Below are 20,914 nucleotides of genomic sequence, written 5' to 3'. Positions count from 1 at the left end.
TGAGGGTGGGAACAAGGAAGTAGGGTTCCCGTCAGGCTGTAGTCTTTACAAAGCCAGGGAAAATGGGTCAACCTACATATCCCGCATTGTCCTGGCAGATAGCAACATCGTTGAGATGGCTCTATTGAACAAGGACAGACATATCTACTCTCTGCTAGCCTGAAAAAAGGCTATAACTGATGCTACAAAACATGACTTCACTCATTTTTAGATCAGACAGCAGGCTCTACCAACCAATGTATCTTCCGGCGAGAAAATTACACCCCAAAATGTGTCAAGCAGTGAAGGTTCTCTTTATTCAGCTGTGCTGAAAAACACCTGTGAGTGTGTGGCAGACAAACAAAGTTTAGAAACAGATTAGGACTAGATGGTGTGGAACCCAAGAGAGGTGCTGGAGGTTAGACTTCCGGATCTTCTATACTTCCTGACCCCATTCCCCATGTCCTGCTCTTCTATACCTACTGACCCCATTCCCCATGTCCTGCTCTTCTATCCTTACTGACCCCATTCCCATGTCCTGCTCTTCTATACCTACTGACCCCATTCCCCATGTCCTGCTCTTCTATACTTACTGACCCCATTCCCCATGTCCTGCTCTTCTATACTTACTGACCCCATTCCCCATGTCCTGCTCTTCTATACCTACTGACCCCATTCCCCATGTCCTGCTCTTCTATACTTACTGACCCCATTCCCCATGTCCTGCTCTTCTATACCTACTGACCCCATTCCCCATGTCCTGCTCTTCTATACTTACTGACCCCATTCCCCATGTCCTGCTCTTCTATACTTACTGACCCCATTCCCCATGTCCTGCTCTTCTATACCTACTGACCCCATTCCCCATGTCCTGCTCTTCTATACTACCTGACCCCATTCCCCATGTCCTGCTCTTCTATACCTACTGACCACATTCCCCATGTCCTGCTCTTCTATACCTACTGACCCCATTCCCCATGTCCTGTCTCTCTATACTTACTGACCCCATTCCCCATGTCCTGTCCTTCTATACCTACTGACCCCATTCCCCATGTCCTGCTCTTCTATACCTACTGACCCCATTCACCATGTCCTGCTCTTCTATACCTACTGAACCCATTCCCCATGTCCTGCTCTTCTATACCTACTGACCCCATTCCCCATGTCCTGCTCTTCTATACCTACTGACCCCATTCCCCATGTCCTGCTCTTCTATACCTACTGACCCCATTCCCCATGTCCTGCTCTTCTATACCTACTGACCCCATTCCCCATGTCCTGCTCTTCTATACCTACTGACCCCATTCCCCATGTCCTGCTCTTCTATACCTACTGACCCCATTCCCCATGTCCTGTCCTTCTATACTTACTGACCCCATTCCCCATGTCCTGCTCTTCTATACCTACTGACCCCATTCCCTATGTCCTGCTCTTCTATACCTACTACCCCATTCCCCATGTCCTGCTCTTCTATACTTACTGACCCCATTCCCCATGTCCTGTCCTTCTATACCTACTGACCCCATTCCCCATGTCCTGTCCTTCTATACTTACTGACCCCATTCCCCATGTCCTGTCCTTCTATACCTACTGACCCCATTCCCCATGTCCTGTCCTTCTATACCTACTGACCCCATTCCCCATGTCCTGTCCTTCTATACCTACTGACCCCATTCCCCATGTCCTGCTCTTCTATACCTACTGACCCCATTCCCCATGTCCTGCTCTTCTATACCTACTGACCCCATTCCCCATGTCCTGCTCTTCTATACCTACTGACCCCATTCCCCATGTCCTGCTCTTCTATACCTACTGACCCCATTCCCCATGTCCTGTCCTTCTATACCTACTGACCCCATTCCCCATGGCATGCTCTTCTATACCTACTGACCCCATTCCCCACGTCATGCTCTTCTATACCTACTGACCCCATTCCCCATGTCCTGCTCTTCTATACCTACTGACCCCATTCCCCATGTCCTGTCCTTCTATACCTACTGACCCCATTCCCCATGGCATGCTCTTCTATACCTACTGACCCCATTCCCCACGTCATGCTCTTCTAAACTTACTGACCCCATTCCCCATGTCCTATCCTTCTATACTTACTGACCCCATTCCCCATGTCCTGCTCTTCTATACCTACTGACCCATCTCTAGAAATCCAAGATGGCGTAGCAGTAAGACGTAAGACGTGTCGTGTCTCTTGTATATATCGTCTTTTTTCGTTTTTACATATTTTTTCTTCGCATATCTTTTAAAACATTTTGCTAAACCTCAGCTTCCAAATACTCTCCTGCAACCCGCCTCACCCAATGCAGCTATTTTTTCCTAAAGTATATATATTTACTTCGGAACCGGTACCCCCCAACTGAAGCTAGCCAGCTAACTACCAGCTATGCTAGCGGTCATCAGCTAACCTTTAGCTCGGAAAGCTCTCGCCAGTTCGAACAACGCGACTCTAACCAGAGCATAACGGACCTATTCATTTTTTATCCCCGGATTCCCACCGCAAACGGAACATCTTTCAGCCGCAACCCCGGACGACTACTGCTGGCTAGCGTTTCCACCCACTTAGCTTGAAGCTATCCCGCCAGAGCCCCAGTGCTACAACCGTAGCATACTCCTGGGCTACAATACCTACCACCGTAGCATACTCCTGGGCTACAATTACCCGGACCCGCGACCGGTCTATCGATGTCACCGCATGAAGAGGAATAAACAGACTCACCCCATCGCGACGTCCCCCAAAGGCTAACTCTCTAGCCCTTGCTATCTCCTTGCTTGCTATTTCGGCCTGCTAACTGCCAGCTTGTTTAGCCCCGGTCCGCTAACTGCTACCTTGTTTAGCCCCGGCCTACTAACTGTTAGCTTGTTAGCACAGGCCTGCTAACCGTCTGAATCGCCGCGTCCCAAACACTCACTGGACCCATATTTACTCTCTTATCTCTTATCTCTTTTCGATTTTTAATTTGTTTATACCTTCCGGTAACCTGCCTCACCCAATGTGATACGGAATCGCTATTATTTTTAATTTTTAGAACACACTCAAGAACCTCCAGAAGCTAACCAGCTAACTAGCTACAAGCTATTTAGTCATTGTTAGTTTTTTTTTTTACCTGGATAACACTCACTAATCCAGCTTCCCTGCCCCCTGATCACTTGGCTACATAGCTGATGCACGCTGGACTGTCCATTAATCACGGTACTCCATTCTGCTTCTTTATGTTTTAACTGTCGGCCCCGTTGCCTAGTCAACGCCATTTTACCTGCTGTTGTTGTGCTAGCTGATTAGCTGTTGTTGTCTCACCTACTGTTTTAGCTAGCTTTCCCAATTCAACACCTGTGATTACTGTATGCCTCGCTGTATGTCTCTCTCAAATGTCAATATGCCTTGTATACTGTTGTTCAGGTTAGTTATAATTGTTTTAGTTCACAATGGAGCCCCTAGTTCCACTCTTCATACCCCTGATACCTCCTTTGTCCCACCTCCCACACATGCGGTGACCTCACCCATTACAACCAGCATGTCCAGAGATACAACCTCTCTCATCATCACCCAGTGCCTGGGCTTACCTCCGCTGTACCCGCACCCCACCATACCCCTGTCTGCGCATTATGCCCTGAATATATTCTACCATGCCCAGAAACCTGCTCCTCTTATTCTCTGTCCCCAATGCTCTAGTCGACCAGTTTTGATAGCCTTTAGCCGCACCCTCATACTACTTCTCTGTTCCGCGGGTGATGTGGAGGTAAACCCAGGCCCTGCATGTCCCCAGGCACCCTCAGTTGTTGACTTCTTTGATCGAAAAAGCCTCGGTTTCATGCATGTCAACATCAGAAGCCTCCTCCCTAAGTTTGTTTTACTCACTGCTTTAGCACACTCTGCTAACCCTGATGTCCTTGCCGTGTCTGAGTCCTGGCTCAGGAAGGCCACCAAAAATTCCGAGATTTCCATACCCAACTATAACATCTTCCGTCAAGATAGAACTGCCAAAGGGGGAGGAGTTGCAGTCTACTGCAGAGATAGCCTGCAAAGTAATGTCATACTTTCCAGGTCCATACCCAAACAGTTCGAACTACTAATTTTGAAAATTACTCTCTCCAGAAATAAGTCTCTCACTGTTGCCGCCTGCTACCGACCCCCCTCAGCTCCCAGCTGTGCCCTGGACACCATTTGTGAATTGATCGCCCCCCATCTAGCTTCAGAGTTTGTTCTGTTAGGTGAACAAAACTGGGATATGCTTAACACCCCGGCAGTCCTACAATCTAAGCTAGATGCCCTCAATCTCACACAAATCATCAAGGAACCCACCAGGTACAACCCTAACTCTGTAAACAAGGGCACCCTCATAGAAGTCATCCTGACCAACTGGCCCTCCAAATACACCTCCGCTGTCTTCAACCAGGATCTCAGCGATCACTGCCTCATTGCCTGTATCCGCTACGGAGCCGCAGTCAAACGACCACCCCTCATCACTGTCAAACGCTCCCTAAAACACTTCTGTGAGCAGGCCTTTCTAATCGACCTGGCCCGGGTATCCTGGAAGGACATTGACCTCATCCCGTCAGTTGAGGATGCCTGGTCATTCTTTAAAAGTAACTTCCTCACCATTTTAGATAAGCATGCTCCGTTCAAAAAATGCAGAACTAAGAACAGACACAGCCCTTGGTTCACTCCAGACCTGACTGCCCTCGACCAGCACAAAAACATCCCGTGGCGGACTGCAATAGCATCGAATAGTCCCCACGATATGCAACTGTTCAGGGAAGTCAGGAACCAATACACGCAGTCAGTCAGGAAAGCTAAGGCCAGCTTCTTCAGGCAGAAGTTTGCATCCTGTAGCTCCAACTCCAAAAAGTTCTGGGATACTGTGAAGTCCTTGGAGAACAAGAGCACCTCCTCCCAGCTGCCCACTGCACTGAGGCTAGGTAACACGGTCACCACCGATAAATCCATGATTATCGAAAACTTCAACAAGCATTTCTCAACGGCTGGCCATGCCTTCCGCCTGGCTACTCCAACCTCTGCCAACAGCTCCGCCCCCCCGCAGCTCCTCGCCCAAGCCCTTCCAGGTTCTCCTTTACCCAAATCCAGATAGCAGATGTTCTGAAAGAGCTGCAAAACCTGGACCCGTACAAATCAGCTGGGCTTGACAATCTGGACCCTCTATTTCTGAAACTATCCGCCGCCATTGTCGCAACCCCTATTACCAGCCTGTTCAACCTCTCTTTCATATCGTCTGAGATCCCCAAGGATTGGAAAGCTGCCACAGTCATCCCCTTCTTCAAAGGGGGAGACACCCTGGACCCAAACTGTTACAGACCTATATCCATCCTGCCCTGCCTATCTAAGGTCTTCGAAAGCCAAGTCAACAAACAGGTCACTGACCATCTCGAATCCCACCGTACCTTCTCCGCTGTGCAATCTGGTTTCCGAGCCGGTCACGGGTGCACCTCAGCCACACTCAAGGTACTAAACGATATCATAACCGCCATCGACAAAAGACAGTACTGTGCAGCCGTCTTCATCGAACTTGCCAAGGCTTTCGACTCTGTCAATCACCATATTCTTATTGGCAGACTCAGTAGCCTCGGTTTTTCGGATGACTGCCTTGCCTGGTTCACCAATTACTTTGCAGACAGAGTTCAGTGTGTCAAATCGGAGGGCATGCTGTTCGGTCCTCTGGCAGTCTCTGTGGGGGTGCCACAGGGTTCAATTCTCGGGCCGACTCTTTTCTCTGTATATATCAATGATGTTGCTCTTGCTGCGGGCGATTCCCTGATCCACCTCTACGCAGACGACACGATTCTATATACTTCCGGCTCGTCCTTGGACACTGTGCTATCTAACCTCCAAACGAGCTTCAATGCCATACAACACTCCTTCCGTGGCCTCCAACTGCTCTTAAACGCTAGTAAAACCAAATGCATGCTTTTCAACCGATCGCTGTCTGCACCCGCATGCCCGACGAGCATCACCACCCTGGATGGTTCCGACCTTGAATATGTGGACATCTATAAGTACCTAGGTGTCTGGCTAGACTGTAAACTCTCCTTCCAGACTCATATCAAACATCTCCAATCGAAAATCAAATCAAGAGTCGGCTTTCTATTCCGCAACAAAGCCTCCTTCACTCACGCCGCCAAACTTACCCTAGTAAAACTGACTATCCTACCGATCCTCGACTTCGGCGATGTCATCTACAAAATTGCTTCCAACACTCTACTCAGCAAACTGGATGCAGTTTATCACAGTGCCATCCGTTTTGTAACTAAAGCACCTTATACCACCCACCACTGCGACTTGTATGCTCTAGTCGGCTGGCCCTCGCTACATATTCGTCGCCAGACCCACTGGCTCCAGGTCATCTACAAGTCCATGCTAGGTAAAGCTCCGCCTTATCTCAGTTTACTGGTCACGATGGCAACACCCATCCGTAGCACGCGCTCCAGCAGGTGTATCTCACTGATCATCCCTAAAGCCAACACCTCATTTGGCCGCCTTTCGTTCCAGTACTCTGCTGCCTGTGACTGGAACGAATTGCAAAATCCCTGAAGTTGGAGACTTTTATCTCCCTCACCAACTTCAAACATGTGCTATCTGAGCAGCTAACCGATCGCTGCAGCTGTACATAGTCTATTGGTAAATAGCCCACCCTTTTTCACCTACCTCATCCCCATACTGTTTTTATTTATTTACTTTTCTGCTCTTTTGCACACCAGTATCTCTACCTGTACATGACCATCTGATCATTTATCACTCCAGTGTTAATCTGCAGAATTGTAATTATTCGCCTACCTCCTCATGCCTTTTGCACACAATGTATATAGAATCCCCCCCCTTTTTTTTCCTACTGTGTTATTGACTTGTTAATTGTTTACTCCATGTGTAACTCTGTGTTGTCTGTTCACACTGCTATGCTTTATCTTGGCCAGGTCGCAGTTGCAAATAAGAACTTGTTCTCAACTAGCCTGCCTGGTTAAATAAAGGTGAAATAAAAATAAAAAAATAAAATAAAATACCTACTGACCCCATTCCCAATGTCCTGTCCTTCTATACCTACTGACCCTATTCCCCATGTCCTGCTCTTCCAGATTGACTTCCTTTCTTCCACACTCATCTGAAGAACTACACTACTTCATAATGACCGACAGATCCTGATGTCACCATGACATCAGAGGGCAAAATAATAGATCTTAAGATAAAAGTGGTTAGATTTCAATATCAAAGGATTGGCCATTTGAAGTTGAGAAAACCGGAGGAAATTTAGGGAAAGACGAGCATGCATGGGACATACTTAGAACTGACGGAACCTAAGCCTAGACAGTCATATCATTAATAATCCAGCTCTGTTTGGTCTATAACAATAACCTACCTGTGTTGAAGACATGTACATCTATCTGTCTCAGCGTCTCATAGTCGTCTCCAGAGCAGTACCCTCCGAAAGAGTACACCTTGTGTCCCATGGAGACGGCAGCATGGTTCACCCTCCGCGGTCCTCCGTCCAGGTGGGTCGTCCAGCGCCACATCCCGCACCACGCTCCTCCACTCAGCTAGCACCGCACCTGTCCTCCTCACCCTGGCAGCCCGTCACCCGGTGCTACACCATCACCCTGTGTTCTGCTGCCACCTCATCCACCCTCAGACACTACCTACCCAGACAGAGAGAGGAGAGAGGTGTTACAGCCATTCAGACAGACACTACCTACCCAGACAGAGAGAGGAGAAGTGTTACAGCCATTCAGACAGACACTACCTACCCAGACAGAGAGAGGAGAGAGGTGTTACAGCCATTCAGACAGACACTACCTACCCAGACAGAGAGAGGAGAAGTGTTACAGCCATTCAGACAGACACTACCTACCCAGACAGAGGAGAAGTGTTAGTCATTCAGACAGACACTACCTACCCAGACAGAGAGGTTAGATGTTCCAGTCATTCAGACAGACACTACCTACACCGACAGAGAGGTTAGATGTTACAGCCATTCAGACAGACACTACCTACCCAGACAGAGAGGTTAGATGTTACAGCCATTCAGACAGACACTAAATACCCAGACAGAGAGGTTAGATGTTCCAGTCATTCAGACAGACACTAAATACCCAGACAGAGGAGAAGTGTTACAGTCATTCAGACAGACACTACCTACCCAGACAGAGAGGTTAGATGTTACAGCCATTCAGACAGACACTACCTACCCAGACAGAGAGGTTAGATGTTCCAGTCATTCAGACAGACACTAAATACCCAGACAGAGGAGAAGTGTTACAGTCATTCAGACAGACACTACCTACCCAGACAGAGAGGTTAGATGTTACAGCCATTCAGACAGACACTACCTACCCAGACAGAGGAGAAGTGTTACAGTCATTCAGACAGACACTACCTACCCAGACAGAGGAGAAGTGTTCCAGTCATTCAGACAGACACTACCTACCCAGACAGAGAGGTTAGATGTTACAGCCATTCAGACGGACACTACCGACCCAGACAGAGAGGTTAGATGTTCCAGTCATTCAGACAGACACTACCTACCCAGACAGAGAGGTTAGATGTTCCAGTCATTCAGACAGACACTACCTACCCAGACAGAGAGGTTAGATGTTCCAGTCATTCAGACAGACACTACCTACCCAGACAGAGAGGTTAGATGTTACAGCCATTCAGACAGACACTACCGACCCAGACAGAGAGGTTAGATGTTCCAGTCATTCAGACAGACACTACCGACCCAGACAGAGAGGTTAGATGTTCCAGTCATTCAGACAGACACTACCGACCCAGACAGAGAGGTTAGATGTTCCAGTCATTCAGACAGACACTAAATACCCAGACAGAGGAGAAGTGTTCCAGTCATTCAGACAGACACTACCGACCCAGACAGAGAGGTTAGATGTTCCAGTCATTCAGACAGACACTACCGACCCAGACAGAGAGGTTAGATGTTCCAGTCATTCAGACAGACACTAAATACCCAGACAGAGGAGAAGTGTTCCAGTCATTCAGACAGACACTACCTACCCAGACAGAGAGGTCAGATGTTACAGCCATTCAGACAGACACTACCTACCCAGACAGAGGAGAAGTATCACAGTCATTCAGACAGACATTACCTACCCAGACAGAGAGGTTAGATGTTCCAGTCATTCAGACAGACACTAAATACCCAGACAGAGAGGTTAGATGTTCCAGTCATTCAGACGGACACTACCGACCCAGACAGAGAGGTTAGATGTTCCAGTCATTCAGACAGACACTACCTACCCAGACAGAGAGGTTAGATGTTCCAGTCATTCAGACGGACACTACCTACCCAGACAGAGAGGTTAGATGTTCCAGTCATTCAGACAGACACTAAATACCCAGACAGAGAGGTTAGATGTTCCAGTCATTCAGACGGACACTACCGACCCAGACAGAGAGGTTAGATGTTCCAGTCATTCAGACAGACACTACCTACACCGACAGAGAGGTTAGATGTTCCAGTCATTCAGACAGACACTACCTACCCAGACAGAGAGGTTAGATGTTACAGCATTCCTACACCATCACAGTCTTATCCAGAACGACTTAGTCAAATGCATTCAACTAAGCAAGGTCAAAAACCACATCACAGTCATTGCAAGTAAAGCACCATTGTAGGTGTGAGTATGTTGAAAAATCATTAACTCTGCGTAGAAATTAAGATGACTGAGAAGGAGGTATGAAGACAGCCCTCTGGGTTCATTTCTGTTCGGCTGTTGACAGCTCCTCAGGCCCCTGTATTATCCCTGCTAGGTGGTCACTGGTTGGGCCTCTGATAGGAGGGTATTATAGGAGGTGGTCACTGGTTGGGCCTCTGCTAGGAGGGTATCAGTTACCTTTGCTTTCTTGGGTACAGGAACAATGGTGGACAATTTGAAGCATGTGGGGACAGCAGACTGGGACAGGGAGATATTGAATATGTCCGTAAACACTCCAGCCAGCTGGTCTCCACATGCTCTGAGGATGCGGCTAGGGATGTCGTTTGGGCCGGTGGCCCTGCGAGGGTTAACATGCTTAAAATGTCTTACTCACGTCGGCCACGGAGAACGAGAGCCCACAGTTCTTGGGAGTCTGGCCGCTTTGGAGGCACTGTGTTCACCTCATTCACCCAATTTGAGGTTTTTAGCTTGTCCCGGAGCAAGACTTCAGTGTCTGCAACATGGCTGGTTTTTCCTTTGTAATCCGTGATTGTCTGTAGAACGTCTGTAATCCCTACCATATACATCTCGTGTCTGAGTTGCTGAATTTCCACTCCACTGTCTCTGTACTGACATTTTGCCTGTTTGATTGCCTTTTCGGAGAGAATAACTACACTGACTTGTATTCAACCATATTCCCAGTTACTTTGCCATGGTTAAATGTGGTGGTTCACGTTTTCAGTTTTGCTCGAATGCTGCCATCTATCCACGGTTTCTGTTTTGGGTAGGTTTTAATAGTCACAGTGGGAATAACATCCCTATACACTTCCTGATGAACTCAGTCACTGTGTCCGTGTATAAGTCAATGTTATTCTCAGAGGCTACCGGAACATATCCCAGTCCGTTTGATCAAAACAATTTTGAAGCGTGGATTCCGATTGGTCACACCAGCGTTGATTAACCTGTAAGCACGGGTACTTTCTGTTTGAGCTTCTGCCTATTGGAAGGGAGGACAAAAATAGAGTTGTAACCCGATTTGCCGAAAGGAGGGCGGGGGAGGGCCTTGTAGGCATCCCGGAAGGGAGAGTAGCAGTGGTTGAGTGTTTTTCAAGCGCGAGTACTACAGTCAATGTGTTGATAGAACTTCGGTAGAGTTTTCCTCAAATTTGCTTTGTTAAAATCCTCAGCAACAATAAATGCGGCCTCAGTTCCTTAAGGGCCATCGTGGGAATATACATGGCTGTGACTACCTCTTGGGAGGTACCTCTTGGGAGGTACCTCTTGGGAGGTAATAAAGTCGGCATTTGATTGTGAGGTATTCTAGGTCGGGTGAATAAAAGGACTTGAGTTTCTGTATGTCACAATCACAGTAGTTAATCATGAAACATACACTACCGCCTTTCTTCTTCCCAGAGAGTTCTTAATTACTGTCTGCGCAATGTACTGAGAACCCAGCTGGCTGTATGGATGGGGACAGTATATCCCGAGAGAGCCATGTTCCCGTGAAACAGAGTATGTTACAATCACTGATGTTTCTCTGGAAGGTGATCCTCATCCTGAGCGTGTCTACTTTATTGTCCAGAGACTGAACATTAGCGAGTAATAGAAATCCACCTCGAATACCGCTTCTCCGCCGGCGGCGTCTTGGAGCAGCCTCTGGGATCAGTTCAGTTGCCCTGGAGGGTACGAACAAAGGATCCAATTCGGGAAAGTCATATTCGCAATGCTGAAGAGTTACCACCACGCTGATATCCAAAAGTTATTTCCGGCTGTATGTAACACAAAAAACGTTCTTGGCTAATAATGTAAGAAATAACACAAATATTTTTTAAATACTGCCATGTCTGTCTGCGCCATCATCGAAACCCAGCATATTGCACATTCTATAGGATGGTCATAAACTGTATTCATTTATGTCTGAGATATGAACATGACTGGGGATTCAAACATCTGCATCTACTCATCATCAGCTTCTACCTGGTCTACCTCACATTTTTGTTCGACATGTGGTGTCATCGGGAAAAGCCTGTATCAACCCTTGATACAGTTTGCAAATCAACTTTTGAGGTTTGTCAGAATAGCATCTAGCTTGTCCAGTGTTTAATGCACAGAGAATAAAGTGTTCTATTTGTAAAAATTCACCTCACCTGTCAGACTGGTCTTCCCTGGCTGCCTGATCCTGCTGAAACCCCTGTCACTCTCTGATACTCCTAAAATGAAGCATGGCAAAGAATGACCTTGGTGTATATTTATACAATATATTATCCAAGAACAGAATCAATGGTTGAATAATTGAAATGACCATCATTGCCAAATCCCAGACTGTAGCTACTGTAGGTCTACCCGGGTCATTCTCGTGAAACCATTCAAATACCAAGTAATGATTTTAAATGTAAAACATGGAAGTTAGTAATATAACAAAATATCATAATAAAGATTGTGTTCTCTACCTTGCGCAAAGAGTAATTTCAATGAAAATATTCTTTTAAAAATTAATGGATGATCTACTAGATGTTTTCAAATGACAGAAATGAATAACTGAATATTTATGTATAATAATAATAATGAAAAGATAGTGGAAAATCGAAGTATCCCTGACTGACGTTCTCACCTCCACAACATTTTTGAAGGACTGTTCACACACACACACACAGAATTTTAAATAAAGTTTGATTTTGAATGAAGCATCACATCTGCCACTACCTTCAAGATGGCTACCAGGTAAGCAGATATATTTATATTTCTCCAGTTAAAAAGTTAAACATTCTCTTGTCAGACTGCATACACGACAGTATTGATTATCATTACAGATACAGGTAGTTTTCCACAATTAGAAAAAAGTTTGATTTAAAATGTTCTATGAAAATATACTCATAATGCCCAATTATGTACATTGAATAAAAATTTGCTTAGTCATCATGTCTTCTCTATTGTTAGCAAAACATGCTAAGTATTCTCATTTACCGCTACAATTTAAGGACAGTTGCGGTAGAGAGAACTTCTGTTTCAGTAATGAGAAATGTATCATACAGACTATTTTTAAATAAATATAACTGCAAGAAGGTCCCTTAGAAATCTGGATTCCCAATGAAATCGCATTGAAAAGAGAGTGACCTCAAAAAAAAATGTAAAGGTTTGTCCTCTGGGTTTCGCCAGCTAAATAAGTTCTGTTATACTCACAGACATGATTCAAACCGTTTTAGAGTGTTTTCTATCCAAATGTACTAATAATTTGCAGATCTTATCTTCTGAGGAGGAGTAGCAGGCAGTTGAATTTGGGCATGCATTTCATCCGGACGTGAAAATACTGGCCCCTGAAACCAAGAAGTCACCATGCCAGCTTCATCAGTCACCGTGCCAGCTTCATCAGTCACCGTGCCAGCTTCATCAGTCACAGTGCCAGCTTCATCAGTCACAGTGCCAGCTTCATCAGTCACCGTGCCAGCTTCATCAGTCACCGTGCCAGCTTCATCAGTCACCGTGCCAGCTTCATCAGTCACAGTGCCAGCTTCATCAGTCACCGTGCCAGCTTCATCAGTCACCGTGCCAGCTTCATCAGTCACCGTGCCAGCTTCATCAGTCACCGTGCCAGCTTCATCAGTCACCGTGCCAGCTTCATCAGTCACCGTGCCAGCTTCATCAGTCACCGTGCCAGCTTCATCAGTCACCGTGCCAGCTTCATCAGTCACCGTGACAGCTACATCAGTCACCGTGCCAGCTACATCAGTCACCGTGCCAGCTACATCAGTCACCGTGCCAGCTACATCAGTCACCGTGCCAGCTACATCAGTCACCGTGCCAGCTTCATCAGTCAACTGCTCTGTTGTATTTTAAAACTCTGAACTATGATCAACTCTCCCGTCCTGATCCAGCCAGCCTTCCAGAACTTTTGCCTTCACACAGCCTGTCATCCCGCTCTGTGGTGTGGCGTGGTCCTAAATCTAGCCTTTGAAAACTGCCCAGCCTACCTGATTGTTCAGAGACGTGGCCACAGCCTACCTGATTGTTCAGAGACGTGGCCACAGACTACCAGACCACTCAGAGACGTGGCCACAGCCTACCAGACCACTCAGAGACGTGGCCACAGTCTACCAGACCACTCAGAGACGTGGCCACAGCCTACCAGACCACTCAGAGACATGGCCACAGCCTACCTGACCGCTCAGAGACGTGGCCACAGCCTACCAGACCACTCAGAGGCGTGGCCACAGCCTACCAGACCACTCAGAGACGTGGCCACAGCCTACCAGACCACTCAGAGACGTGGCCACAGTCTACCAGACCGCTCAGAGACGTGGCCACAGCCTACCTGATTGTTCAGAGACGTGGCCACAGCCTACCTGACCACTCAGAGACGTGGCCACAGCCTACCAGACCGCTCAGAGGCGTGGCCACAGCCTACCAGACCACTCAGAGACGTGGCCACAGCCTACCAGACCACTCAGAGACGTGGCCACAGCCTACCAGACCACTCAGAGACGTGGCCACAGCCTACCAGACCACTCAGAGACGTGGCCACAGCCTACCAGACCACTCAGAGGCGTGGCCACAGCCTACCAGACCACTCAGAGACGTGGCCACAGCCTACCAGACCACTCAGAGACGTGGCCACAGCCTACCAGACCACTCAGAGACGTGGCCACAGCCTACCTGACCACTCAGAGACGTGGCCACAGCCTACCAGACCACTCAGAGACGTGGCCACAGCCTACCTGATTGTTCAGAGACGTGGCCACAGCCTACCTGACCACTCAGAGACGTGGCCACAGTCTACCTGACCGCTCAGAGACGTGGCCACAGCCTACCTGACCACTCAGAGACGTGGCCACAGTCTACCTGACCGCTCAGAGACGTGGCCACAGCCTACCTGATTGTTCAGAGACGTGGCCACAGCCTACCTGACCACTCAGAGACGTGGCCACAGCCTACCAGACCACTCAGAGACGTGGCCACAGCCTACCTGACCACTCAGAGACGTGGCCAAAGCCTACCAGACCACTCAGAGACGTGGCCACAGCCTAGCAGACCACTCAGAGACGTGGCCACAGCCTACCTGACCACTCAGAGACGTGGCCACAGCCTACCAGACCACTCAGAGACGTGGCCACAGCCTACCAGACCACTCAGAGACGTGGCCACAGCCTACCTGATTGTTCGGAGACGTGGCCACAGCCTACCAGACCACTCAGAGACGTGGCCACAGCCTACCTGATTGTTCGGAGACGTGGCCACAGCCTACCAGACCACTCAGAGACGTGGCCACAGCCTACCAGACCACTCAGAGGCGTGGCCACAGCCTACCAGATCGCTCAGAGACGTGGCCACAGCCTACCAGACCACTCAGAGACGTGGCCACAGCCTACCTGATTGTTCGGAGACGTGGCCACAGCCTACCAGACCACTCAGAGACGTGGCCACAGCCTACCTGATTGTTCAGAGACGTGGCCACAGCCTACCAGACCACTCAGAGACGTGGCCACAGCCTACCAGATCGCTCAGAGACGTGGCCACAGCCTACCAGACCACTCAGAGACGTGGCCACAGCCTACCTGATTGTTCGGAGACGTGGCCACAGCCTACCAGACCACTCAGAGACGTGGCCACAGCCTACCAGACCACTCAGAGACGTGGCCACAGCCTACCAGACCGCTCAGAGACGTGGCCACAGCCTACCAGACCACTCAGAGACGTGGCCACAGCCTAGCAGACCACTCAGAGACGTGGCCACAGCCTACCTGACCACTCAGAGACGTGGCCACAGCCTACCAGACCACTCAGAGACGTGGCCACAGCCTACCAGACCACTCAGAGACGTGGCCACAGCCTACCAAACCACTCAGAGACGTGGCCACAGCCTACCAGACCGCTCAGAGACATGGCCACAGCCTACCTGATTGTTCAGAGACGTGGCCACAGCCTACCAGACCACTCAGAGACGTGGCCACAGCCTACCTGATTGTTCAGAGACGTGGCCACAGCCTACCAGACCACTCAGAGACGTGGCCACAGCCTACCTGATTGTTCAGAGACGTGGCCACAGCCTACCTGATTGTTCAGAGACGTGGCCACAGCCTACCTGACCACTCAGAGACGTGGCCACAGCCTACCAGACCACTCAGAGACGTGGCCACAGCCTACCTGACCACTCAGAGACGTGGCCACAGCCTACCTGACCACTCAGAGATGTGGCCACAGCCTACCAGACCACTCAGAGACGTGGCCACAGCCTACCTGATTGTTCGGAGACGTGGCCACAGCCTACCAGACCACTCAGAGACGTGGCCACAGCCTACCTGATTGTTCGGAGACGTGGCCACAGCCTACCAGACCACTCAGAGACGTGGCCACAGCCTACCAGACCACTCAGAGACGTGGCCACAGCCTACCTGATCGTTCAGAGACGTGGCCACAGCCTACCAGACCACTCAGAGACGTGGCCACAGCCTACCAGACCGCTCAGAGACGTGGCCACAGCCTACCAAACCACTCAGAGACGTGGCCACAGCCTACCTGATTGTTCAGAGACGTGGCCACAGCCTACCAAACCACTCAGAGACGTGGCCACAGCCTACCTGATTGTTCAGAGACGTGGCCACAGCCTACCTGATTGTTCAGAGACGTGGCCACAGCCTACCTGATTGTTCAGAGACGTGGCCACAGCCTACCTGATTGTTCAGAGACGTGGCCACAGCCTACCAGACCACTCAGAGACGTGGCCACAGCCTACCAGACCGCTCAGAGACGTGGCCACAGCCTACCTGATTGTTCAGAGACGTGGCCACAGCCTACCAGACCACTCAGAGACGTGGCCACAGCCTACCTGATTGTTCAGAGACGTGGCCACAGCCTACCTGACCACTCAGAGACGTGGCCACAGCCTACCTGATTGTTCAGAGACGTGGCCACAGCCTACCAGACCACTCAGAGACGTGGCCACAGCCTACCTGATTGTTCAGAGACGTGGCCACAGCCTACCTGACCACTCAGAGACGTGGCCACAGCCTACCAGACCGCTCAGAGACGTGGCCACAGCCTACCAGACCGCTCAGAGACGTGGCCACAGCCTACCTGATTGTTCAGAGACGTGGCCACAGCCTACCTGACCACTCAGAGACGTGGCCACAGCCTACCAGACCACTCAGAGACGTGGCCACAGCCTACCTGACCACTCAGAGACGTGGCCACAGCCTACCTGACCACTCAGAGACGTGGCCACAGCCTACCTGACCACTCAGAGACGTGGCCACAGCCTACCAGACCACTCAGAGACGTGGCCACAGCCTACCAGACCGCTCAGAGACGTGGCCACAGCCTACCAGACCACTCAGAGGCGTGGCCACAGCCTACCAGACCACTCAGAGACGTGGCCACAGCCTACCAGACCACTCAGAGACGTGGCCACAGCCTACCAGACCACTCAGAGACGTGGCCACAGCCTACCAGACCACTCAGAGGCGTGGCCACAGCCTACCTGATCGTTCAGAGACGTGGCCACAGCCTACCAGACCGCTCAGAGGCATGGCCACAGCCTACCAGACCGCTCAGAGGCGTGGCCACAGCCTACCAGACCACTCAGACGTGGCCACAGCCTACCAGACCACTCAGAGACGTGGCCACAGCCTACCAGACCGCTCAGAGGCGTGGCCACAGCCTACCAGACCACTCAGACGTGGCCACAGCCTACCTGATTGTTCAGAGACGTGGCCACAGCCTACCTGATCGTTCAGAGATGTGGCCACAGCCTACCAGATCGCTCAGAGACGTGGCCACAGCCTACCAGACCGCTCAGAGGCATGGCCACAGCCTACCAGACCGCTCAGAGGCGTGGCCACAGCCTACCAGACCGCTCAGAGACGTGGCCACAGCCTACCAGACCACTCAGAGACGTGGCCACAGCCTACCAGACCACTCAGAGGCGTGGCCACAGCCTACCAGACCACTCAGAGGCGTGGCCACAGCCTACCAGATCGCTCAGAGACGTGGCCACAGCCTACCAGACCACTCAGAGACGTGGCCACAGCCTACCAGACCGCTCAGAGACGTGGCCACAGCCTACCAGACCGCTCAGAGGCGTGGCCACAGCCTACCAGACCGCTCAGAGGCGTGGCCACAGCCTACCAGACCACTCAGACGTGGCCACAGCCTACCTGATTGTTCAGAGACGTGGCCACAGCCTACCAGACCACTCAGAGACGTGGCCACAGCCTACCAGACCACTCAGAGACGTGGCCACAGCCTACCTGATTGTTCAGAGACGTGGCCACAGCCTACCTGATTGTTCAGAGACGTGGCCACAGCCTACCAGACCACTCAGAGACGTGGCCACAGCCTACCAGACCGCTCAGAGACGTGGCCACAGCCTACCAGACCGCTCAGAGACGTGGCCACAGCCTACCTGATCGTTCAGAGATGTGGCCACAGCCTACCAGATCGCTCAGAGGCATGGCCACAGCCTACCAGACCGCTCAGAGGCGTGGCCACAGCCTACCAGATCGCTCAGAGACGTGGCCACAGCCTACCAGATCGCTCAGAGACGTGGCCACAGCCTACCAGACCACTCAGAGACGTGGCCACAGCCTACCAGACCGCTCAGAGACGTGGCCACAGCCTACCAGACCACTCAGAGACGTGGCCACAGCCTACCAGACCACTCAGAGACGTGGCCACAGCCTACCAGACCACTCAGAGGCGTGGCCACAGCCTACCAGACCACTCAGAGGCGTCCTGATAGTCCTTAAGCACACCTTTGACGCTTTGTGAAAGTTTCACCCCTGGTAATGATGTTCGGTACAATGGGACTTTTTGTAAAGGACTTCATAAAATGAAAACATAGCAATGCATCAACTTACGTGACATCCAAGAGGGCCAACCAATTGTCTGATAGAGAACGCAGTGATGACATCCAAGAGGGCCAACTAACGGTCTGATAGAGAACGCAGTGATGACATCAAAGAGGGCCAACCAACTGTCTGGTAGAGAACATGGTGATGACATCCAAGAGGACCAACCTACTGTCTGATAGAGAACGCAGTGATGACATCCAAGAGGACCAACCAACTGTCTGATAGAGAACGCAGTGATGACATCAAAGAGGGCCAACCTACTGTCTGATAGAGAACGCAGTGATGACATCAAAGAGGGCCAACCTACTGTCTGATAGAGAACGCAGTGATGACATCCAAGAGGCCCAACCAACTGTCTGATAGAGAACGCAGTGATGACATCCAAGAGGACCAACCAACTGTCTGGTAGAGAACGTGTTGATGAGCACTATTGGCAGGACCTTATAGAAGCAGCCCATTTTTCTTCTCAGCTTCTTGACTAATCAAATGAAATTTTATTTGTCGCATGTGCCGAATACAACAGGTATTAGTGAAATGCTTACTTACGAGCCCTTAAGCATTTCACTCTAAGGTGTACCTGTTGTATTCAGTGCATGTGACAAATAAAATTTGACCTGATTAGTCAAGAACCTGAGAATAAAAATGGCAGCTTCTATAAGGTCCTGCCTCTCGCTAAATAGTAGAAAGCAGATTATTCAGTTGACAGTCCTACCGGTCATGGACTATGGCGACATCTGTATGAACGCAGCTGACACTTCATTAAAGTCGTTGGATGCAGTTTAAGTGAACAATATGATTTATAAAAGACAGCTTTTCATCCATCCAGATGCCGAGGTATTTGTAAGCAAGGACACGATCAATGTGGACACAATCAACTAAAATTAAATGATTAAATTATCAGACTTATTTTTATGCGCTCTAGAGAACATCATATACTTAGTTTTACCTGCAATCAATACTAATTTCAGGTTAATAAAGTTTTGATGTAATACAATGAAGGCAGACTGTAGTTCAGATAGAGCCTGGTCAAGAAGTATGTGTGAGTGTGTGTTTCCTTATGCCAAGAAGTCAAGACGTGTGTGTGTGTTTCTGGGTGAGAGAGCCAGGGCAACCTCTGGGTCCCCACAATCCATCTCAAAGCTAGTCAGTTAACAGCACACCGATACATCAGAAAGTAGACAGAAGCAACAACACAACTGACTGGCAGAGGGGAGGGAGACCAATTTAACTGCCACTTTCCTACTCTGTAGACATGGGACTATCATGCAAAACTGAGTCCATTTGTCATAAGAAGTAAAAGGTCAACTCTGAGTTTGAAAAGGCTTCAGCCTCGGTCTGGCCTGGAAAGGTATTCACTCCAGACAATATGACCTTTTAAAACCATCTGGGGGGAAAATGCTGCCAGTGGAATGTTTGCAGTCTACTCAGTTTCAACATCATGGTTAATGACCTTAAGTCAAATCAAATAGTATTTGCCATATGCGCCGAATAGAACAGGTGTTGACCTTATCATCATGAAATGCTGAATACAACAGGTGTTGACCTTATCATCATGAAATGCTGAATACAACAGCTGTTGACCTTATCATCATGAAATGCTGAATACAACAGGTGTTGACCTTATCATCATGAAATGCTGAATACAACAGCTGTTGACCTTATCATCATGAAATGCTGAATACAACAGCTGTTGACCTTATCATCATGAAATGCTGAATACAACAGCTGTTGACCTTACCATGAAATGCTGAATACAACAGCTGTTGACCTTACCATGAAATGCTTACTTACAAGCCCTTAACCAACAATGCAGTTCAAGGAATAGAGTTAAGAAAATATTTGCTAAATAAAGTAGGAAATAAAATAAAAAGTAATACAATGAAATAACGAGGCTATAAACAGGGGGTACAGAGTCAATGTGACATGCTGGTAGAAATGAGGTAAAACAGATTTAAGTTTCCCTGCATTAAAGTCCCCGGCCACTAGGAGCACCACTTCTGGATGAGCATGTTCTTGTTTGGTTATGACCTTACACAGCTCATTGAGTGGAGTCTTAGCGCCAGCATCGGTTTGTGGTGGTAAATAGACAGCTACGAATAATATAGATGAGAACTCCTCTTGGTAGATAGTCTGGTCTACTGGCGGGCACTACTTTGAGACTTCTTTAATATTATACATCGCGCACCAGCTGTTATTGACAAATAGACACACACACCCCTCCCTCCCTCGTCTTACCAGACGTAGCTGCTCTGTCGTGCCGATGCACGGAGAAGCCAGCCAGCTCTATATTATCCATGTCGTCGTTCAGCCACGACTCGGTGACACATAAGATATTAGTTTAATATCCCTTTGGTAGGATAGTCTTAATCCTAGATCAAGTTTATTTTCCCAATGATTGCATGTTGCCAATAGTACTGATGGTA

General features: G+C 49.3%; 1 protein-coding gene across 5 annotated transcripts in view; it reads right to left on the bottom strand.

The window, feature by feature from the left end:
• The window catches only part of LOC135505300 (kelch domain-containing protein 3-like), a 115,211-nt gene that overhangs the window by 87,189 nt on the left and 7,108 nt on the right, over positions 1-20,914 (bottom strand). For 3 of the 5 annotated variants that reach the window (XR_010450242.1, XM_064924554.1, XM_064924555.1), the window contains exons 2-3: positions 11,796-11,858; positions 7,359-7,635 (exon numbers count right to left, since the gene is read on the bottom strand). Coding sequence is in view for 4 of the 5 variants with exons in the window: in XM_064924554.1 (XP_064780626.1) it covers positions 7,359-7,512 (154 nt within the window). In the remaining variant the exon portion in view is untranslated. The remainder of the gene's footprint in view (positions 1-7,358; positions 7,636-11,795; positions 11,859-20,914) is intronic. The other 2 variants (XM_064924556.1, XM_064924557.1) reach the window with 1 other exon arrangement.

This window comes from Oncorhynchus masou, chromosome 18, assembly GCF_036934945.1.
Source record: "Oncorhynchus masou masou isolate Uvic2021 chromosome 18, UVic_Omas_1.1, whole genome shotgun sequence".
Lineage (NCBI taxonomy): Eukaryota > Metazoa > Chordata > Actinopteri > Salmoniformes > Salmonidae > Oncorhynchus > Oncorhynchus masou.
This window is presented reverse-complemented; position numbering and strand designations above follow the sequence as displayed.